The sequence below is a fragment of the Cydia strobilella genome, chromosome 6, assembly GCF_947568885.1.
Source record: "Cydia strobilella chromosome 6, ilCydStro3.1, whole genome shotgun sequence".
Lineage (NCBI taxonomy): Eukaryota > Metazoa > Arthropoda > Insecta > Lepidoptera > Tortricidae > Cydia > Cydia strobilella.
The window spans coordinates 4,145,661-4,170,866 of record NC_086046.1 but is presented as its reverse complement, the minus strand read 5'-3'; the positions used below and the strand labels follow the sequence as shown (position 1 = coordinate 4,170,866).

General features: G+C 37.1%; 1 protein-coding gene and 1 long non-coding RNA gene across 2 annotated transcripts in view; one reads left to right on the top strand and one right to left on the bottom strand.

The window, feature by feature from the left end:
- Positions 1-25,206, top strand: part of LOC134742023 (uncharacterized) — a 213,793-nt gene that overhangs the window by 88,390 nt on the left and 100,197 nt on the right. The window lies entirely within an intron of this gene.
- LOC134742006 (guanine nucleotide-binding protein subunit alpha homolog) overlaps positions 12,598-25,206 on the bottom strand; it is a 34,273-nt gene continuing 21,664 nt past the window's right edge. Inside the window, exons 2-3 of the mRNA XM_063674924.1 lie at positions 18,870-19,138; positions 12,598-14,805 (exon numbers count right to left, since the gene is read on the bottom strand). Coding sequence (XP_063530994.1) covers positions 14,448-14,805; positions 18,870-19,138 — 627 coding nt within the window. The 3' untranslated portion in view covers positions 12,598-14,447. The remainder of the gene's footprint in view (positions 14,806-18,869; positions 19,139-25,206) is intronic.

Below are 25,206 nucleotides of genomic sequence, written 5' to 3'. Positions count from 1 at the left end.
CTCTTGACCTGGCCTTTCTTCAGGATTTCCCCGATCTGATCAGAGAAATAACACCGAGGTCTGCCCCTTTCAACTACCTCTCCCTTATACACTCTCTTTGTTAGCCTTCTTTCACTCATTCTTTCCACGTGTCCAAACCATCTCAACATACCTTTCTCAATTTTTGTCACTACATCTTCGTTCAGTCCGCACTTTTCCCACACTGTTCCTAATTCTATCTTGTAATCTCACACCACAACGCTCTCATTTTCACCGCATTCACTTGGCTCTGATGCCTCTTCTGCCATACCCAACTTTCGCTACCATACATAAGTGTAGGCACCAGCACCCCCCCTTAGTCCCATGCTGTAGGTAATGAATTAGTTACAGGGTATACATATTTCTATTTCCCAAATTTATGGCTCAAGTATTAATGTAGGTGATACCACTGATACCTAATTATTTTTAATCTACTTACATATCTGATTGTACGGTCACGTATGACAAACACAACGTGATAACATTTCACTGCTTAAGGATACCTATAAGTAATTTAAAAATATGATATTTAGGTACAAATTTTACCGTTATAAAAAATATATGTAATATCATGTAGATACCTACTCATACCCCCCCTACCTACCTACCTGGCTACCTTCTGGTCCCGCTTAATATGAAATGTATACGAAACCATCGACACGAGAAGAAGAAGAAGAAGAAGAAGACCTACTCATAAAATCAATGCAATTAAATGGCTGTAGGAATTACTATAATATCACTTTAGTCTTAGCTAAAATAATGTTTGCAATATCCTTATTTTAGGGTGCCATGTGTTCCTATAATTAACTTGTAGGTAACAATTATGTATCATAGTTAGCAACAAACGATTTCTGATTTCTAACAAACCAAATTCTACTTATGCTCTAAAATCTACTGAAGTACTGAATTTATCACAAGATGGAAAATTAACCGTCGGTGGCACGTTTGCATAGTAAGGGCCCGCATTCAGACGTAATCTGGCTTATTCAGATGAATTATTCAGCAGTGTTACGACCTGATGACGTGTTAACGCCGGTGTTAATCGGCCCCAGTCAGTTTGCGTTTGCTATTTGAAGGAGCACAGTTTGCCAAAAGCTGGCTGCATCGCATTTAGGCCAGTTGTTCCTATAGGTACTACTTTAGAATTTAGTGTCATTAGCTATTGCTCTTATAATCTTCAGGGTGGTTCAATTAAAATATGACATTTATTTCAGTTTACTTAGACTTGTTAATTAGCATTCGTTAAATATCTAACCTAATTTAAAGTTTGTATGGGTGGATGGATGTTTGTTACACTATCACGTCAGACCCAAACAGTTTAACTGATCTAGATGAAATTAGGCACAGAGATGAGATAAGTTATTAGTATGGAATAGCACACTACTTTTTTCACACTGATGCTTGTTAGCATGGGACTGTTATTTTGTCCACGCGGGCAGAACCGCGGGCAGACGCTAGTATTAAATAACCTTCAGTTTTCCCGCCGAATCATAATGACATTTAAGAAAAACAATTTTTGACGTGACATGACAGACAGTGTTTAAACATCTTGACAGGTACATAATAGGGATGATTATTTTAAAAATTAATTATAATATTTTATTTACAGTTCCTTAATTACAGTTAAAAATTAATTGTTTTAATGTAATGTATTATCTCTTAAAATATCCGTGACTAATTTGTTAGCACCTTATATAGACTACTTTTTAATCCTTTAACGAACCATATAAAAAATCCTCATTGCACATTTTTTTTATACCACGTCGGTGGCAATCAAGCATACGGCCCGCCTGATGGTAAGCAGTTACCGTAGCCTATGGACGCCTGCAACACCAGGGATATTACACGCGCGTTGCCGACCCTTTAAAAGACCCTTGAAGAACCCCATACTGTAGCCCCTAACATTGCCACTTAAATAATAGTCAAAAAGGGGATGTCATTGATCAAATTTGCCTAACAATAAATAATAATATGATTGTGCCCTATAAAGGGTGGGTATAATGAATTATTCAGCACCGTGCTACGATCTGATGACACTGATGACGTTAGCCCCAGTCATGGCGTTTGCTATCTGAATAGAAGGAGCACAGTTTGCTAAAAGCTGGCTGCATCGCATTTAAGCTAGTTGTTCCTATAGGTACCTTAGAATTTAAATAAAGTAATAATCGTCAGCATTACTCAAGGTAATTACTCGTTTAAGCTGCAAGGTTATTCGGTTCAAAATAGACAACTTAATCCTTCAACGAACGGATCAGATTTAAAACAAATTCGAAGCTTCATTGCCAATTATTAGTCCTAAACTGTCTGCTCAAGAAAAAATACTAAAAGATATTGTAGGTTGGACACCTACTTACTTGGCTGGCGCGATGACCCATTAATTAGTCATACACCTACACACTACACACCTCCTTACTTGCCTAAAAATATCTGTGTGCCCTATAATATAAAGGGCAAAGGTGGGCTGCTAGAAAGACAGACGGGCAAATGCTGTATAGATATAGGCTAGTTATAGAGGAAACACCCAAATATTCCTTTTTTTTTCGAAAATAATTTTTCCGAATTCTCAATTCCGAAATATCATTGAATTGACCAATCGGAAATAAAGTAATTAGATATTCAGAAATGAAATTCGATCTTTTATTAAATTCGTGATTTTCAAATGAAGACTTGTCGAGTTAAAGGAAGGAATTGCTAACAGAAAAGTAGGTTTAGGGTAGGTTAGAACTGCAACCCCCACAGAAAGGAATTGCTTACAGAAAAGAAGGTTTAGTTTAGGTTAGAACTGCAACCCCCACAAAAAGGAATTGCTTACAGAAAAGTAGGTTTAGGCTAAGTTAGAATTGCGACCCCCACAGAAAGGATTTGCTTACAGAAAAGTAGGTTTAGGTTAGGTTAGAACTGCGACCCCCCACAGAAAGGAATTGCTTACAGAAAATTAGGTTTAGGTTAGGTTAGAATTGCAACCCCCACAGAAAAGTAGGTATAGGTTAGTTTACAACTGCAACTTCCCACAAAAATAAACTGCTTATGACAGAAAACTAAGTTTAGGTAAGGTTAGAACTGCAACCTCTCACAGAAAGAAACTGCTTACAGAAAAGTAGGTTTAGGTGTAGGTTAGGTTAGAACTGCAACCTCCCTCAGAAACGAACTGCTTACAGAAATGTAAGTTTAGGTTAGGTTAAAACTGCAGCCCAACCCAAGAACAAAACTGTTGTTATATAAGTAGGTTTAAGCTAGGTTAGAACTCCAACCTCCCACAGAAAGAAACTGCTTACAGAAAAGTACTGTCAATCTCTTATGTTATGTAAAATAGAAAAATTTAAAAGGCATTTCTGCTTATTTTAACGACGTGGGTACCTTAATGTATTAACAATACATTTGGAATACTTACGTAAAATTTCGGAATGGCAATTCGGAATTCGTGATTTCAAAAATCGTAAATCGGAATTCAAAATTTCGGACTGGCAATTCGGAATTCGTGATTTCAAAAATCGTAAATGTTAAATTCGGTGTTTGTCACTATAGGAATTGTTATATTCGGAATTATTTGGTTCGTAATTTTAAGAAACCGTCTTTTTTGCTATTCGGAAATATAAAGTAGGTATAAACCTTGGTGATTTTCTTCGTCCGGAATTACGACAATGTGAATTTTGATGGGTCGAGCATTTAAAAATCGGAATGATAATATTCGACATTCTGGAATTCGGCATAAAACATTTCGGAATTATGTAGTGTACCCATTTGTCGTTGGTATCTTACGGCCTAGCCTAACGTGTAGACAAAAAAACGAATTGACGCCCTCCGATTTTTGTCTTTATAAAAAGCACCTGCAGAATATTAAAATATTTAACGTCTTGTTGTCGCTTGATCGTGTTCAATCGCTGTGTCAAGCTAGAAATACTTACTCAAAATGAGTAGTCCTCTTTACGGGCATGAACACCTCCTAAAAATGTTCATGTCTCAACTGTAAGCTGAGTGAATTAGCTAGCTACTTGATCTCAAGATCCGCAGCAACTCTTCATAATCAGAGACCAGGATTCATTGGTTTCTCGGCAAGTGACCTTATGACAGAGGCCTGAACGTGACCAGCATCAGCACTGTTAAATTCTGCTGTGCCAGTAATAACGTATACCACGACGGTATGTACTAGCATTCCCTTTAGCAATCTTGTAAAAACAATATGCTTGAGTCGGAAGTGCCATAGACTATCCTACGTTGAAAAGAGTAAGTGTTGCATATGAAGTTGTAATACACAGTACACAGATTATAGTCGACGAGTAGAAAAATGTATTTATTCGTTGCACAAACAATAGATAAAAGCCCCGAACATTTCTGTTGGATTTTATTGCTATGAGTTCCGGGAATTACAAGTAAGACTTCATTATAAATTTGGCTAATTACAGTAATTACGACTTACGCCTTACGAAGTCTGTATTATGAAATTCGAGTTATAGAGTATATTTGTACTATCATTAGCTCGCAGGGAAAAAAGATTTTGTTCGAGTTACAGTCAAAATAATTGGAGATACCGCGTATTTAGGGGGTCAGCAGAAGAGAATTGCATTTTTTTTCGACTTACCAAGGGATTATGACTTCGAGTTATCGACAAATCCACTGTACCAACCCTTTAGCACGATTACTCAAATCTTAGGTTTTAAGGGTCCCCGGCAAGCTCGGTTCTCCATACAAACGTAGTTACGCTCTCATTTTAAAACGAGTAGCTAGTTCGCTCTGAAACTTTGTACATACAATAGGATAAGGTCTATCTATGTCTGTAATTAGTTTATGTAGCTTCAGATACCATAGTTAAAAAAATACAGCGTATTTAAGTTTTTCATACAAAACTTGTTTTTGCTCTGGGTGTTTTATAAACTGGAGCTATTTAAACGAATGTCAGACCTAGATATACCTCATGTCATTGTATATGCAAAGTTTCATTACAATCCAACACGTAGTTTAAAAATGAGAACGAAACTCCGTTTATATGCGAAGTTTGCGAAGGTGAAATTCGGCCGAGCTTGCCGGGGACTTTTAACGTCGGATCGGTCGGGTTAAAAGGTAGAATAAAACATATAGATTATACATGCATTGTATTTTATTACACTGTACAATAAATATTGGGCTGTATACAAAATATAGAGGAATTCCAAAAGATATTGTCAACACTAGCATACAATAACACGAGTGTAAAATGACTCCTAACAATATATTTAAAATTCGTAACGTATATCTAAACCATTTTTTCAAAACATTTCTGCGTATATATTAAAAGGACAAAAATTTGCACTTTTACTTTTAAGTAAGTACCTACTTATTCAAAAGAATATCTGCAGAATTTAACTGTCCAGTTTTCAGGCAAAGATGACGATGAAGAATTTCGTAAGGACATTGACCCGCCATTTTCTATCTCTATCGCCCGCGCATAATTATATTGCTGTACCGCTCGCACAGTGGCATTGACCGCCGGAACAGCAATATAATTATGTGCGTGCGATAGGGATAGGAAATGGCGGACGCGAAATAGGGTTGTTTCCACGTGTTGAATTTTATAACTTAATCTAGTTAAATAGATAGAAAATGAGCAATTTATCACAATAAATTGGAAACTTAAAAATATATGGGAATAATAAATAAATACGTTTAAAAAAAACTTCCATATAGGAAAAAAATTATGATACCATTCGATTCCTTACATTTTATTAAAAAATGTATTGTATAGCAACAATATACATAAACGCAATATTTCACCGACAAAATCACAATTTCCTTGTTTTCCACGGCTTCTAAGCAATAGCGACGTTACAGTCATGCTGACGTCACGATGTAATGCCAATTTTTTAGAAGCGTTTCGTCAGTGAAGTGCGGGTGCCAGAATTTGACCATCATTTGCGACTTTTGTTTTGCTTTAAGACAATGGGTCCCATATTACAGACATTTGACCCTCAAAACAAACCTGATCGACTGATACTATTCATAAAAAGATGAATTATTATGCGCGTGCAATAGGGATAGGAAATGGCGGGCGCGAAATTCTTCGGGCAAATCAGTCCAACACAGATAATTTCATTAACATTTAGATCTCAAAATTTTGTTACATTTGGTTAAGTTTTGGAGGAGGAAACAGTCGAGTACAAAACCTCGTTTTTGAGATTTTTACGCATAAATTTTCGCCTAACCTGGCGTTGTCCTTGTCGCACTAGTTTAGGAGCCGCTTCCGTTAGCGAGACAGATATATTCACCTAAAATATTTAAATCTCAGCTCCCGTATCCTCTTAATTCTCCATCTCGGTATGGGCACTGTGAATGACATCTCGCTTTGTGTGGTAGGGCACAGGACAGCGGATGTCATTCCAGATCTAGAGCAGAGCCCAACTGGAGAAGTATCTCCACCTTACAGAAAACCGCAGCCAAATAACACTAGACCCTACTCATAGTGTTGTGTTCCTGCCGGTGAGTAAGGTTGCCAGAGCTCAACGAGGAAGAGGAGTGTTAGGGTCGGCAACGCGCATGCAACTCCTCTGGAGTTGCAGGCGTACATAGGCTACGGAGACTGTTTAACATCAGGCGGGCCGTATCCTTGTTTGCCACCGACGTAGTATAAAAAAAATCCTCTTAATTTGTACGCACAAATGTTTGAAAAGGCTATAAACGCTTATCCAATAGCCTCGGGTGCTAATCTTAATTCTGCCAAATAATTTGTATAAGCCAATTAAAATAATTTATATCTAAGGTTCACTTTATCGAGTTACGTAAGAATTGACACCCTCAGCTTCATTTAGTACCACTACTTGATGCTTAGAGTTACTGTTACATGATAGCATTAAATGTTCGGTATGTTAGACATCTTAGAACTTATATGAAGAAAAAAAAAAGTATTTTCCAACCCCGATTTTGTCGAATCATCGATACTAAAATAAATAATGTTAGGTACCTACTTAAAATTTTAACTTCCGTGATTCACATTATTGTGTGAATAAAGAATTATACCTACAGAATGAAATTTTATTTACCAGCCATACTCTGCGTAGTGAATTTATAGGTCATACTAAACAACTTTTATTATGGGACTAATGCCGAAATCGCGAAAAAGAAACAGCCAATTTTTTTTCGCGATTTTGTCATTGGTCCCAGAATAAAAGTTGTTCAGTATGACCTATAAATTTACTCCGCTACTGGTGAACAAAATTTCACCCTGTATAGTATTGTTACGAGTTTGGTGTAAAACTATGTAAGGTAAGATGGGGTGAGAAAAATTGTAGGAAATTCTAACTGTTTATCTTACCCCGATGTTACTCTTATCATCGCACATGACCTTATGTAATTTTTGCTTTAACTTATCTATAAACATGTTCTCTTTAACTATTCTAAAATAACTGTATACTGATGATGTAACAGTAACTCTTGCATCATCATAACAATCACATCGCCCGACTTGGTCGCGGCTCTTTGAGACCCATATTCCATCTCCTACCCCAATCGTACCAATACCATCCCACACGGGAACATTTTATAGCCATCAGTGTAAAATAGCATTCAAGTGTCGTCCTTAGAAAATACCTTGATCAAACACATTTCAGAAAAAGGTTACTGAGGACAATACATTAAAACGTGATATATATGTATGTATCTTCGAGCAACACCGGGAAGGGAGACGGCATTCGTACTATTTTCCCCTCTGCCGAAGTATAGGTACAACTGTACCTATGTCTATGCGTGTTGTGACTCGTCCATCCACAAAAAGAGATCGAGACAAGATTGGTCTTTGACGTGTGTCATTTTCTATGTATTTGTGTCGTCTTTACTGATTGCATTTTGTATGTAGTGAGTGAGAAGTGCGCCTGTGTGCACGTTTCCCCCAGCAAAAAATGGCAGAATGATTTGTACCGTAAGATATCACTTGGGCCCCTCCCTTCCGACATGTCAGAAACCGGCGTTGCTCGAAGATATGTATAGTTTTAGATTTAGAACTTTTGTATCAAATGTATGTTAGTTCATTGACATATTTTTACAATAACATTGATTAAAACCATCACAATAATAATTAAAAGTACAACCAAATTAGCTATTAAGACAATTTAGGCATTGTCAAATGTTCATTCCTTTTTTACAAGGTTTTAAAGAATAAGGTTTAAACTTCGAGACATAGGTACTTGGTGAACAGATATGAATCCAATCTTGACTTTTATACACACACCTTATCAAAAAAATTATTGAAATAATTGTCCAAATTAAATTTATCTGCCATAAACTATATAGTTTTAAATGACTATAGGGGTATTCCTTAAAAAGGTATACTTTGTCGGAGACGTGACGCGTATGGCAGCTATATACCTTAATAACATGCAGAAATCTATATTATATACCGTAGAATTTACAGCCAAGTTATCAAACGTTATTATGCCAAATATCAGCTTGCTAGCTTTATCAGATGCGTTAAAAAAATAGCGTCACGTACTCACCACTTTTCAGGAATAAGTTCATGGCTGACCCAAACCTCAAAATCAAACTGGTTATAAGAACTATGTAATTAAATGTAAGTCCAAATTATACCTTTTTGTAAACCTTAGTATCTAGTCTACAGGCGGTTTAATAGCATAAGTGAATGAAAAGTAAGTTATACTATGGGATGTCTGGTTACTTTTTGCTGTATTCCGAGCCGTTTCTAGACGGTGCGCTACGAAGTAACCGCTGCCTCAACTTAGCCGCCACCAAACAATCGAGGTTACAATCTCGTTTCAAAACATTCTGGATAACAAGAAATTTAACATGCTAACAGTTTTTAGCAATGAAAACTAGCAGGGATGTTGCGAATATTCGCATCCGCATCCGCAACCGCGGAACTTCCGCATTATTTTCAACATCCGCATCCGCATAAAATCGATGCGGAGCTTTGCGGATGCGGATGTGGAACAGGTAGGTACAGGAACGTCTCTAGGTAATTTCGTCATTAGCAATATCATTAGGAATATCATTTCGTTTTTGTGATTCGTCGATCGAGCACTAGCCTATGACGGACTTTATTTGGACTTTAGTATAGTAATGCGATTGTGGGGCACCTATATTCTTGTTCAAATACTAAGTTTCGTTTTTTTTTTTTAATAAAAATTACTAGAGCGTAATATTTGACGTTTTTTTAATCTCGACATCCGCGTCCGCGGATGTGAGCGCGGATGTCAAAAAATCGGCATCCGCAACATCCCTGAAAACTAGTACCAGGCATACATATACATATATGTTACGTAAATGTTCATGTCAAGTTTCATGTAATTTAGTTGTCGGTTTAAAATGAGACCGTAACTTCGATTGCATGGCTTTACAGTTAAACCCAAACCCAAGCGCTACATTTGCGTCATACGCTAAAAGGGCTACGCTATGCTTTTTAATGGATTAACTTCGGTTGGGAATTGTTACAAGTTTTAGTTTGATCTAAATATCCCGTAGTAAAACATACTCTTACAATGTTAAATGTGTGTTGACAACATTGAACTATTATTTATTACTACGTATAGAACCGGCACAGAGAACCAGTATTTTGCGCCATGAGTAGTAGTTTTTTTGACAACAAACGCGTGTATCTCGCGACCTAAACGCGTAAGCGCCATTAATTTTACAGCGCTTACGACGTTCTGATCGCGTGCTACAGGTTGCGATTGCGACAATTTCATTGTTCGGTATGGATTAATAACTCAATGGTTGACAATTCGTCTATATTTTCAGTGGCAACCGTTTGTACACGCGATGGCACTCTTAAATGCAACGTATCACTATTATGGAAAACGCAAACCCATACAAACCCCTCTACCAAAACGGTTGACAAAACGTGAAGTAAATTAACCTAATCTATTAATGAAATTTCAGCGTTCCGGTCACCAACATACATTTAGGAGAAAATGAGCATAAACATTCCTAGACGTCATTTTATAAAAGTACAAGTTACAATTTGACATGTGAAAACTGGCAACATTGACGCGACACTTGCTAGGCCAATGGCGAGCGGTTTTTTGACCGGTGTTGCCAGTTAGATTGATTAAATTGTAAATTGTATTTTTATAGTCTGGCAAACAGTATAAACCAGGAAAGTTATACTCATCCCTTTCTTTTGGGTGCTATTACTAACGTAAGACAAAAACAATATGTTCTTTCTGTCTATGTTTGAAATGGGACAGTCCTGGGCCATACTATATAAAATAAGGCCCTGACTGGCCTTATTTATTTATAAGTTCATCAAATTATATCGGTTGAATAAATTACTACAGTTTGTGCGGAAACAGAAGTCATAGAATGTATTGGTTCCTATATATTCCAAGACTCTTTTTCTTTCTGCACAGACTAATTAAGAAATAGTGGAATATACTTTGAAAATTAAATCAAGTTTGTGGCAATACACATATTAAATTTATTAGGCATTATATTTAGAGATTGACTTAAAAATCCAAGAATAAATTATGATCAAATTTTAATTTCAGTGTATGATGGTAACGGTTGAAACGCTAAAATATACGGCCCAATACCGTGATGTAGGTACACAATAAATCATAGAGGTATTTACAAATATAGCCTCAAAGAAACCATTCAATTACACAGATAATAAATAGAACTTTTGTAACGTAAATAAATTTACCTTCTATCCAATTCCAAATAAATACACTAAAGCTTATGAAACTTATATCTAAATGAGTATAATTATTATGATCATAATTATGCAATAATATAATTGTTACTAGGATTATTAATTTAAGGCAGCAGAATAAAGGATGTAGCTTTTATTACGTGTTTGTACTTTTACTATTATTTTTTTCCCGTCAACCTTTAAGCTAATTGCCTAAAAAAGTTGCTTTTTGTAACATCAGGACTTAATAAGACTTTCTACATATGCTAAATTCCGTCAAACCGGTTCAATAGTTTAGCCGTGAAAAGGTAACACTTACGAATTCATTGTATGTTTTTAAGGTAGAAAAAAACCTGTTCTACCAATATTGAAACTGCCCAAAATTTACAATCCTAGTCCAGTAAAAATCAGACCGTTTATACCGAATGTACCAAATTATGTACCGAAGTGATTGATCGTACCCTACGAGACGTTATTTTGTGCCCTTTTAAGGCCTCCGCTAACATGCGTGGGTGAAAAGCGTTGGCTTATACTATAAATTGTATATACAAATTAACTGTGATCAACTTTGGCCCTATTTAGACGGTTGAAGAACTTCCATACCATTTTCGTTACATTGCGGTATAGTATGAATTATTTCAAATATTTTTTACGCCTAAGACCCTAATCTGTTTAATAAAAGCCTTTGTTTCTTTTGTGCGAGCGGTGGGCTACCGTGTCTGAGCGCGTGCCAAAGCAACAATGTCGTTTAAATAGCGGCTGTATCGTGGTGGTTTTAAGGTTCAAATCTATGTAATAACATGAGCGCTCGCCTACATTGAGATGGTCCATGGTCTTCCATTATCAAAACATGTTACATGTACTCAGATAGGGTCTTAGGCGTAAAAATCATTTGAGAAGATTCATACTATGGTCGATCGGCTGAACTCATTGTACTCTGTAGTTGTGTACTACTGTACTACTGTAGGTAGTGTAATGTAGCAAATTTTGCGTGCAAATTCTTGAACCGTCTAATTGGGGCTTATGTTTCACCGGTCCCATTGTCTATATGATATGTCTGTAATCAAATTTTGCAAGCTAAATTAGACCCACTACCAATTACTTATTTGATTGAGCTGAAACCTTTTATTACTGTCCCTCGCTTTGAACGATGAAATGGGTCGATACGTCCGTGCATTATATCTGATGCATAAGCTTACAGAGCTATCCATTTCTGACATCACTTATACGTGACAGAGTTAATTGGACGGTGCATTACATGTAATGCACGGACATTAAAAGTGTTAACATACTTATATAAGTTGGTATGTAAGTAGAGTTATATTTAAAAATTGTTTTGAGAAATAACTTGTTTAGTATAGACACGTAGGCGTGCACCCGCGCATGTTTTAGCGGAGGTCCTTATTATAAAAAAATGTAAATAGTAGAAAAGACGCATAATTAAAACAATATACACTAGAGCATCTAATGAGATTACATGTATTTGCAGATGTGAAGAGGGACGGATTCTTCGCAAGAGTTGAGACAAGTTCATAATAAGGACCGCTTATGCCCACTGCAAAATAGCGTTCCTATTTTTTAGGTAGCGTTATCGAGATCACGATGTTTTTCACCCTTCAAACGCCTTAATTCATATACAAAAATCGCGCAAGCAAGCCAAAACGAGGCTATAAAACATGAAGGTTACATTAACATCGTACGCCAGAACACTTTGACCGCAAAAGACGGCCCCAGGCGCGCGCAGTTTTAGTTTTATACCTTTGTCCATTCTAATAAGGTCCATGATGGCTCGTTATATATAACAGGCGTAGCGTTCAAAGGGGTAACGGCCCGGCCACGACATCGCGCGGCGGCAGCAGCGGCGAGCGGCGGCCATAGGTTGGAGCGAGACACAGCGATCGGACCTATGGCCGCCGCTCGCCGCCACGCGAATCACGCGATGTCTTGGCCGGGCCGTAAGAGATCTTGTATGAGAGAGGGGTAAGAGGCATTGTGTAGGTCACCATACACCCGGGATGACTTTAAACCGTATTTGGCAACTAAAGCTGGTGTATAAAGGACACATTCAAAGTGTTTAGGTACTGGATTGCCTTTGATACCAGCAGTACGCTGTAGGACGTATGCAGCCCGCCACATCATTATTCAACAAAACTAAAAGAATATGAAGATAAACAGTCTCTATTATTCACTCATCTCTCGCCAGTAACACGTGAAAACGAACTCACGACATGTGACAATATCACAAGGATATAAATACGGGTTAAAGTTCAAAACAATTATGCAATATTGAGCGTTAGTACCAAAAAAGTCAAAAGTAATTTCCAAAAAAAATATTTCTTACTAGTTGCTGTAGCAGCTTTTTAATTTCAATTTAATCACAGTAGGTATGTAATTTTGAGGCGAAACTTTCGTTTCGTTCCCCTTAGAGCAATAGTTCCCAACATTTTGCGTTGGGCCAAGAGCCAAGTGTAAATTTTGTGGTGATGACAACTTTGAAAATTTGCTTTATTGCTTCAACTTTCGGCGCCGTTTTACTCGTTTTATTGCTATATGTTGGAGTTGGGAACTCCTGCCTTAATGGGATTCAGGTGTCAAGCACTGATAGAGGTATTTTGAACCAAGGAAACTTATTTTCTGTTATTGGCACTTGACTGTACAGTCAGCAGCAGAAGTTGCAAAATGATCTTGACGCGACTTTATTGTTAAGAGAATAAGAGCGTGTCAAGGTAATTTTGAACACCTCGCCCGCTTAGCAACTTCTGCTGCTGAGTGTACCATATGCTTATAATGTAGAGTCCAACCAAGCCAACTCTGCATGTCCTTTGTAATGCAGTGTGGTAATGTTTATCATTAATGACAAATTTCTATGAAAATATGTCGTTCATAATGGCACCCCCTCAGTCATCTTTCTTGATTCAAAAAACCTATATTACTCATGCGACACCTAACGGTAGTTTGTGACATTACACCTTAAATAGAAGAGACCGCAACGCTCCAGGTCTTGACTTGGCACTCATTATATTGCATGCCCATCAGGTTCAACCAGAGACATTAACAGACTGCTAATTTCCATACAAAAAATGTGTTATTTCGTATTCCGGACCTCTAGATGACGTGAAATTTGCTGAGATCCGTTCACTAGATGGCGCTGTTATTTGAGTGTGTTCTAGCTCTATACAAAATACCTATATATGGGACTGGATCTTCACTTATAATGACGCCATTTAGAGATACTTCAACAAAGAAACGGGAATCCGTTTGATTAGCAGTGTTAATTATTTAATTGTCTCTGATACAACTAACAATTTCATTTACATACGCTTTAAAAATCGATATTATCCCTTGTCACTTGGCAAACGTTTTGAGCATAGATACTACAATTCACTATTAACTCTAAATCCGAGTAATAATAACGATTTTTCGCGTATAAGTAACAATCATTCGATGGACTTCGAATAACCTAATGGAGCGTTTAAAACAATATTGCTTTACACAAATTTGCCCATGACAATAAGCCTACCCCCACTACCTGCCTGTATACAATCCCCTACGTATACTCGTAGAAACGTATCCGTTAAAAACGTGACCATAATAATACATTTTTCCAAGTGCAAAATCTACATTTTTTTGGTCATTAATATACTGATATACAAATATCGTTACGATAGACTATACATAGTTTTTACCATTTATTATTGGTAAATAAATACATGTCAAATTACATATTTTACAACAATTAGGCCGCGCGGAGGCCCGGAGTAACTAACATAACTGTCTTTCATATTATGCACGCCGATTTCGATATCACAATATAACACTATCACTGTAGCATGAGGGATTCAAGGTTACGATTAAGGATGGTGTCTTTAACGGAGTTGAAGACGACCTCAATGTTGTACGTGTCTATGGCTGTTGTGAAGTGGTGATAGAGTGTTGTCTTTGGTTCCCGGCGGACGTTCGCGAACATGTCGAGTAAGAACATTTGCACGTCGGCTAAATTATGTGGGTCGCCAGTGAACTGGGGGTAGTACCAGCGAATGTCCGTCTCTTTGCTAGCGACCTTTTTCGCTAGTAAGTCTGACTTGTTGAGGAACAGGATTATGGAAATGCCTTTGAAGTTGACGTTGTTCACGATTGTGTCGAAGATGTTGAGCGCCTCTTCGAGACGATTCGTTCTCCTGAAATGAAATAATAAATAAATTAGGAGAGCTTTCAAAGCGTACAAGGTATTACTGAAATAGATGTCACTAAAGAAAGAGTGACCTAGCCCTCCAGCAGTGGCGGAACCACGTTCGACGTGTTGCCTCCCTAATACCACGCTTATGTACAAATTTACAAGTGCGACAGAGAGGCAACACGTCGAACGTGGTTCGCGGTAGGCCCTCAGATTCGAACCGGCGTTTCTTAACCTACGTGGATAACGCCCTGGACCTCTAGGCTGTATGGGTCGAAGTTTCTCGAGTATATATACTATATGCAATACCTATTTTATAAATTGTATATACAGATGTCAATCACAATGAAAAAATCAACGATGATCAAAGTCTGGCCCACGTGGGACTCGAACCCACATCCTTGGATTGCCGATCCAATGCGTTACCAATTCCGCCAGCTGACCATCCGAACACGAATTTAGGCATTGCAACTGTGAACAACGTCACTAGCGACATCTCCATTTTAAGGTTTACAACCTTTAAGCCTTTGTATTTACAATTTATAGATTGTAATAATGTGGTACTTCCCACAATATTAAAAAGCTTACGGCGAGTCGTGTTTTTATTATAATGTTGTATTTAAAATAATCAAAACATTTTGATTTGTTTCCTATTAATGTGCCACTACGATTTTAATCTACTATTTTTTTACTATTTTATTTTAAGTGAGTTGGTCACTTAACTGTGGTTCGCCTAGTAACTATAAGGTCACTAAACTGTATAGTTGTATACAAAAATGTAAGCATATATATATGTCTTTTTTACTACTAAATAAAGATATTTTGTATTTTGTATTTGTATTTTGTAATCTGGCATAAAGTCTAGCATATCTTTTGTATTATAAAACCAAACATAAGACGTGCCCATATAGACACAAATTATCTTAAATTCCAGTGTGTCACCGCCATCATGAATAAGCATCAGAATTGATAAAGCAGATTATGCATAATTATTTAATTATGCACACCACACATATAGGTACTTATGCGGCTGTGAGTCATATCGTGTTTATAAGCGAGGAACTAGTTTAAATCTGCCCTATTTTAATTTTATTGCAGTTATAAAGTCAAACCACGGTAAATGGGACCTGAGGCCCTCCCGTGAAAAACTAAAATTGAAATTTCTTTATGCCTTTCTATCGCTCTAATATGCTAGAGCTATAGAAGATCAGAATCGGATAAACAGTTTCGCGTTAGGCCCTCTAATGGCGTATTATTATCGTCTGTCAACAAAGTTAAAGCATGAGTTGCGATAATAATACAACCGCTGCATAACAGGAAAAACTCAATAATTTCCACTTTTTGCATTCGCGGTACAGCTAAATACCTAGTTTTTGCAACGATATATCGTTTATATTCTTGATTTTTCTCAAAAAATCATGAAATCCATGTGATGTAATTTATGGATGACCCCTTAATTTCTTACTATATGTCAATACAAATACATACAACTCGTACAAGGTTTAAGTGGATAGGATAGTTGATGATAAGCCCATTCTCGGAAAAAATTATATAAATTGGTTTGCTTACACTTTTTCCAATTTCTATCAGACCATGGTACGGACGTTCGTAAAGTAGTCAAATTAAATATTTCATTAATAACTAATTAGCTTTATTATTTTGTTTCACACAATTAAATGCGATTTTTTTTTTTTGTAAATAACAGCTATTTTTAACTTCTAAAACTAGTCCTGGAAACTCAAAATTTTCGATACCATCATGGGTTTCCATTTAGCCATGTTTCACTGTATGAATATTCAAAGGGAAGACATGCGCGGCCGCGTGAGGATACCACAACTAACTACGATTTATAATTAGCGAAATTACATAAGCGATTAAAATTTTATGATGTTGTTTGCTTTCGTAAAAACAACTATGTAAATATATAGATGACGACTTGGCGCCCGGTTTGAAACTGCAATAAAAACTTATACAAATATTAAACGTCCCTCTTGTACAAGTTCTTTTTAGGAACAAACTGCATTCTTTGTTTTTATTTAAGGGGATCCCATGCCCCAATGACCTTCGATCTGAATCCCTTAGTTTTCTAATGTATATTGTAGCTTATCATATTAACAGCAACGGCTTTAAGCAATATAGTATACCATATTTACTTCAAAGTTCATTGTCCGTCCGTCCGTCCGTCTGTCTGTCTGTCCGTCTGTCTGTCACCAGGCTGTATCTCATGAACGGTGATAGCTAGACAGTTGAAACTTTCACAGAAAATGCATTTCTGTTGCCGCTATAACAACAAATACTAAAAAGTACGGAACCCTTTTTAGACAATGTTTAAAAAAATCATAAAAAAATAAGTATTCGTTTCTTTCAAAATGAGGTAGACAAAAATGTAGATAAAAGATTGAAAGAACCGATACCCGTTTGTCTTATAATTATATCTATCTGTAGTGACAAAGTAGGAGATACGAATCAAAACTTGTCAATAATCGATGAAAAATCGGGTTACTCGGGTAGCCCCTTAATCTATAAAAGTTCTGATTGAATCCTGTAGCTTGAAAAAGAAATAATCTCTGTCACTCTTATTTCTTTCTGCTATGACTATGCAAGTTTGAATGAGAAGCTTTACGACCCCAGTCGTCAGTTTGGTTGGCAGATAGTATAAAAACCTACTGTTCAACGTATTGTATTTCCGACGAATCGTCTCTAATTCACCGTGACGTATTTCATGATTTTCGCTTATAATTTTAGCAAGTAAAGTTGTGACTGATTTCTAGTCACGTAGACACAGAAGTGTGGTTAATTAATACCTTGTAAAACGTGGGAGACGCCGCAAATAACCTGAGTAGGCTGACGAAAGTAGTTAAAAATTAAATGACGAATGATTTCCCTGGAATTTAATACATGTTTCATTCAAATGAAAAAAACTAGTTTCTGCTTACTATACTATAATAAATGAATGAGGAATGGGCTGGCGCATTGTTACAGACGATTCCTGCATAATTTTAAAAATGTCGGTGCCATATAAATCTTAAATATGTTAATACTTCTTGGATAACGTTAGGTATCACCGAGTGTTGAAAAATGGATTACAGTACATATGGTGCTACTTTCTCGCACTAGTGCGTAAAAGTGCTCTATTCGTGCATATGTCGAAAGTTTAAAGGGCCATATGTACTGTAAAACGTTGTACGATACACGTACAAATAGGTAATTCGCAACTCGTGTCGATTTAAAACACTCCCTGCGGTCGTGTTTTAATTTATCGCCACTCGTTACGAATTTCCTCTTTTCCGCAGCACTTGTATCGTAAATAACTATTTCAAATTTTTAAACAAACAAATAAACGACGTGCGAATCGGATGCAGTGTGCCATGCGCCTAACTCCAAATTTATAACTCCGAAATAAATAAAAGAAACAAACGAACGAATGAATAAACGAGGAGATTACTAGAGCGTCGACATCAATCGTAGTAGGTACTGTAATGAGATGAGGCATACATAATGCGCCAACACCAACATAGTGCGTACAATGGAGTCACTAGGGTGACACATCTAATTGGATACGGGTAAACCACTTCATCATTGCTTTTATAAATGTGTGGGTAAATATGAAAAGATACATTGCAAACTTTTATGGAAAATATATTAGTGATACACCCGGAGATGTCTTTAGTAGCCTTGCGGCAGCGGATATATTTAGCGGCAAAACGCCCCAAATCTAAACCAAAGTATCTGTCTTCCGACAACACCTATACCCGTACCATGAGTCACTGACAGTATCAACACTGACATATACGCCAACGACCACATAATTTAATTTCTATACATCTTGCTCGCACTAATATGTCAGTACGAGCGAGATGCATTGAAAGAGAAAGTAAGTTACGTTCACGGTAGCGTTTATGTCAGTGCCAAACTGGTGGTAGCCACAATGTTCGAACTCCGAAGACGAAACGAGGAACAATCGCGTCCTTTACCCGCCGACATCTACGAACACGAAGGGCACATTGTTGATAGGACCTATGGAGATGCCTATAGCCTTGTGTCAGTGGAAGATGTATCAAAACTCACCTGTCTTCGGACAACACCTGGTCGAACTCCGACGACGAAACGAGGAACAGTATCGACGTTACTGAGTCGAAACACTGCGTCCACTTCTGTCGCTGCGTCCTCTGACCGCCGACATCGACGAACACGAACGGTACATTGTTGATATTGATGGTGCACTCGGAGATGCCCTTGGTGGCTTTCCGGCAGTGTAAGATGTCTTGGTGGGAAGGCATGTAGTCTGGTCGCGCTATGCGCTCCAGCTCGCCGAAGAAGTAGCTTACAGAGTCGCTCTGGAAATAGAAAGGAAAAAATGTTAATACCCCCTGAATAAGCATATTTTTATTAAATCACATTTACAATCGGGTCTATCGCGAATTTATTTTGTTACCTTTGTTTACCGACGTTTCGACACAGGTTTCACTGGTCGTGGTCCAGCCTATTTTTAGCTTAGAGTTTGTTGGTTTAAAGTGTGTGTTAGCTAAGGACAAACTCATTTTAACTAAAATAAGGTCAAGTCGTTTCAATAACAACGGGTTATAGAAGCTAATGGATTATTTTGTAATCTTAAATATTGCATCTCCTTTTCTCACGAGACAGTGCTGTGCTTTTTGATAAAATAGTATGACTACCTGTAACCCATTTGTAGAAACGATTTAAACAATATGGTTAATTTTATTTCTATTTACATGACTGAATTATTAAAGTGTAGCTTATCAATCAATCAAATACCGCAATGTATGTAATTGTCATAAGAGTTCTCCTCGCATCAAAATGAGCCTTAAATACACTACACGAGGACAAAAGAGGTGCAAAATATTTTGTTTACAATCTCCATTGGCACGCGCCAAAAAATCAGTACATTTATGTACTTAACATTTTCTTCCTTTTGTCAAAAAAACAACGCCATTGTGGCATGATATTTAATATTTGAATTTTGAATAAAATTTTCAAAAGCAGCTTTTCGTGTACCGCAATCGTTTTCCGGTTTAACCGCCTTCTCAAACTCGGTGCACGTAATAGCATAATCTTATTGTGATATTCTCAACAGGTGTACAGAATTGAATGGCACATGGTGAAATCCCCTAACCGGCCTGATTTGGTATTCTGTAACATTCTGCACCCACACAAACAGCCTGGGCTGTTACTCCTGATATCCTGTTATGAATCGACCACTTTGCAGTAATCAGACCAGTATAAAACTGACCTGCGACAATTTATAGTAGGAATGATGTTCGTTGCTGTTAAATATAAAATAATCTAGTTAAATGCTAGGCATTGAACAACATGAGCAATCTTACTTATAACCTGGTAGAAGTTTAATATGAAACGATTCAAATGATTAAAGAGGATACAAGACATCCTCAAGTTACATAAATATTAAAAGGCACTATTCAATTCCTCAGCTCCAGGAAAATTAATCCTAGGTATTTATTGTTCAAATCCTTAGTATAGTACCTATTAGTTTAGTATCATGTCACTACCTGTGAGTTCCTATAATTGGCTTCCTGTAACAACTATAATTTTTATGTTAATGTCACAGCTGTTGGATCTCCAAATAAATAAAATAAATAATAAAATAAATAAATAAAATCAGTAATTTACCTACTAAATTTTCTCACACCCGTGCGGCAGTTAAATAGGACTCCGTGACATCATCTTTTTCGCAGGACTGTTGTAGGAATGAACGATTTTATTTTGACCCTAATTTTTTACGTTGTACTGCTAATATCACGATCACTGTCGAGAACACGTCGAGAACCACGTGGGCCTCAATATCCATCAATAGACGTAATTTGGCAGATGTGACGATAAAATGTGACAAATTATAATGGTCAAATTATAGTGACAATACTCGTCTTTGTGAATCGCATAGCTGCTGATTGCTGACCCGGCACTCGGCTGCAGCTTTCGTAGAATGACATATACCGGGAAGGTTTCGCAATGTTGACGGCGGTTTGTCTACACAGGTCCTAAGAATTGTTGGCTAACTAAGCACGTAAACTATATTTGTACTTCCTATGTAAATACCTATTACGAGAACTATTAGGTATGTTGAGTTCTCCGTTGAACGGTTCAAAAAAGGAAATTAAAGCTACCGATAATTACCCTGTTTAGTAACTGTATTTTTACCATCATCATCATCTTCGTCGCGTTGTCCCGGCTTTTTGCCACAGCTCATGGGAGGCTGGGGTTCGCTTGGCAACTAATCCCAAATATTGGAGTAGGTAAGCACTATTTTTATATTACGAAAGCGGTTACTAAAGATTATTAATTGACTGTATCAGCTGTGTTAATCCTCTCTCACATTATGCATAAGACTATACAGCCACGAACGCAAGTGTCGTCACCAGGATGCTGGTTAAAACATCTGACACAGATGAAAAGACCTATTATTATTAAGTCTAAGACCAATTTTATACTTAGAATACATTATAAGGTAACTTTACTGTCAAACTGTGCCGTTTGACACAATTCAGTTGCCACCAAAAATTTGGTGCCGTGTACTTTTGCTGTCAATCTGGTATGGGGGAATGACTTTTACATAGATTGTACACATCTTACAATCCATGCATCTTTAATTTTTACGTACCTAAACAAAAAAGCTCGATAAAATGTATTTTAATGTACTAACAAAAACACTGCAAAATGTTTGCAGTAAATGTCAAATAGGGGTGCACACATTATACTCAAAAATATATGTCCCATAGCTCTTATGTCAGCAAAATTAAGAACTATGGGACATATTTATGAGTAAGTTATATGCACCCATATTTTTACACTTGACTGTACTTAACAAGGATTCGCTAAATACATGTCAGTGGCCCACAGAGTGGCCCGTCACGGTATTCTTTATGGATTTACCGTAATATGTGTCGTAGGTGCGAATTTACGCAGTCACTTCTCATTGGTCCAATTTCGTGACTCGCTGATGTGGTATTTCGTAGTTCACATGTCAAAGTCAAATAATGTAACAATATGTATACAATGTTATTTTATTGTTCTTCAGGTACAGTCAGCATTATAGTTGCTGATGAAACAACGCGCCAAAAGTATCTGAAACCCAGATATATATCTACATTTCGCGTTCCAAAGTATCGCTTACAGCATAATTTTTCTACGCATAGAGGCATGTATTTTTTTATTAAGTTATTAAGGAATGGTAGATACATTTGATGCGTAGTCTGATACCACAGGGCGGATACCATAGGGGGGAGGGGGTCAACCTTTCCTTATATTTTCTTACATAGGGGAGAGAGGGGGTCAAAAACTTGCAAAAATCGTCTTACGTAATAAATGAATCATGCCTTAGAGATAAACAGCATATTTAACCTCCAGCAGTCAAACATAGGTTTTGTTAGGCAGTGGAATTCTTATACAATTGAAGTTCTTATTTATTTTGTATTGTATACTTGGGCCAGGTAACGTGGCATACACATAGGTACAATCGTTAAACATGAAACGTCAAATACAACTATATGTTTCATAATCATTATAAGTACAGTCAGCTGCAGAGAAAAGGTACCCCACGTCCATAGTAATTTACAGAACTTTGTATGCTTTGTACTTATAATGATTATGAAACATATAGTTGTATTTGACGTTTCATGTTTAACGATTTACTCAAATTATAAGCCATTAAATTCAATAAATTCGCTTTAAATCTAGGCTTAATCTGATATCAACACGAAACCAAAGCACTCATAGTACAAACGTTGCCCAATCTAGGTTACAGCATGCCATAGTAAACGTTTAGTCTATACCATACCTGTCGTTGACTGACGCTGGTATTCGAATTGGAATCTTGTGTCATTGACTATAAGGTTCGAATTAGAAATGAAATGTCACAGGCGTCACAGCCAGAGTCTAATAAGTACACAGATCTATATGTACAAGATTACTTGCCAACGTTTAAAAATAATAACACCGTTACGTTTTGAATGTCATTGCAACCATTAAAATAGGGAAATAATGTGTAAATTCTAAGAAAAAAATCAGAAACAAATTAGACATATGGTAAATTCTATATTCTGGCAGATAGTGATGAACTACTGCTGCCGTTCTCAAAGTGATTGGTCCTCGATGGTTTAAGCGCAGCCTCCTTATATGGACCATCTATCTAATAGTCAAGTGGTGTGTCCGAACGAGTGGTCAAGCCGGTTGAGTGCCCTATAAATCAATGGTGCGACGATAGAAGTCTGTCGTCAATATTAAATGTTGGAGTTTATTAATTAACTAATGCGGTAGTTGGGCAGATAGTGATAAATTACTGCTGCTGTTCTCAAAGTGTACCCATAAGTGTAAGGCCTGAGTGGACGCTCAAAACGGAGCGTTCGGCGGGGCGTGCAGCGTGGCGTCGGGCTCACAAGTGATTTGAGCAGCGTGCACTAAGGCCGCTCCTATACGTTTGCATTTGTTTAACATGCACGCCGCACGTCCCGCCCCGCTGCACGCTCAATTCGAGCGTCCACTCAGGCCTTTCACTTAAGCCTAGTTCGGACTACGTCAGTAATTTAGTCGAGTGGCGAGTATTTGTGACTTTGCTTGCCTAAAGGGTCCTTATGCTCCATGTGCAGCATAGCAGTCCACAGCAAGCTCGGCCGAAATTCACCTTCCTATACAAACGGAACTCCGATTTCATTGACGACCGGTCTGGCCTAATAGTGGGTAGTGAGTGACCCTGCCTGTGAAGCCGATGGTCCTGGGTTCGAATCCCGATAAGGGCATTTATTGTGTGATGAGCACAGATTTGTTTCAGAGTCATGGGTGTTTTCTATGTATTTAAGTATTTATGTATTATATATATCGTTGTCTGAGTACCCATAACACAAGCCTCCTTGGGCTTAAATAGAGCAAAAACAAGTTTTGTATAAAAAACTTAAATTCGCTGTATTTTTTTAACTATGGTATCTGAAGCTACATAAACTAATTACAGGCATAGACATATCTACCTACTATTGTAAGTAGGTACAAAGTTTCAGAGCAATCTAGCTAGTCGTTTTAAAATGAGAGCGTAACTACGTTTGTATGGAAAACCGAGCTTCCTGCGGACTTATAAGTACAAAATAGATAATAGTGCAATGGAGTAATTAACTTCGAAAGCAATGTAATTTTGAAAATGGCAAATATCTACTAAACTAGAAAAAAGACTACTTGCAAGCTCGACACGTCAAAGAGGTATGTAGGGCTTCACGGGCTTCATTTTACCTATGTAACTTTACTTTCGAGTGGCATTAACGTGAGGCACTTCATTCGGTTCTTGTCTGTTTGTCTGATTTAATATCTTGTCTTTTTTTCGGCTTTTATAAGCTTTTATTTATCATGTACAATGTTTGTTAGATTTATTTAAATAAGTCTTTTTATTAATTATATAACAATTCAAGTCTTGGAGACCCTTTACATCTCTGGATAATTTGATGATCTTTTTTATTATTATATACATTTTATCTGACACCTAGAGACTTTTACATCTCTAAACAATTTTAGTACTTCTGTTGTTTGTATATTTTTTATTAGTTTTTTTTGTGTAATTTGACATTTATATTTATGTAATTGTTTTTTTTTTGGAATTTTGGGTTAATTTTATTGTTTGTAAAAATTGACATGTAAAAGTGCCCCTGTGGCCTATTTGCTAAATAAATGTTTGATGTTTGATAGGTAGTCCCCAGTCTTAGAGGTCTCAACTCAACGTCAAAAATATGAACAAATTCAAAACGGTGACCAAACATTTTGAGAACCGTATGACCGATCGGTTCACGCGTCTCATTGTCGATTATTATATATTGATATTGACACCGATCGAACATGCGGGTTGTTATTTAGAACTAGCGTAACCTACTACTGATACAAATCAGTATTAAATATTAATAAATAAATAAATAAATATTATAGGACATTCTTACACAAATTGACTAAGTCCCACGGTAAGCTCAAGAAGGCTTGTGTTGTGGGTACTCAACAACGATATATATATATATATATATTATAATACTTATACATACATAGAAACGTCCATGACTCAGGAACAAATACCTGTGCTCATCATCACACAAATAAATACCCTTACCGGGATTCGAACCCAGGACCATCGGCTTCACAGGCAGGGTCACTACCCACTAGGCCAGACCGGTCGTCTTATTACTTTTGTATAAGTTTATACATCGGGAGGTGCCACACTAATGGATAAGGTCCGCAATGGCTACATAAGGGGAAGCTTTAAGGTCCCAAAATTAGTGACTGCCGCATGTACTTGTAGCAACGCGACGAAATTGCGGAGTGAGCCCCGCCTGCTCCGAGTTAGAGGTTACTTTGGGAATTAATTGTATCGAGCGAAGTGTCATAATTCGTGTATCGGAAGCTA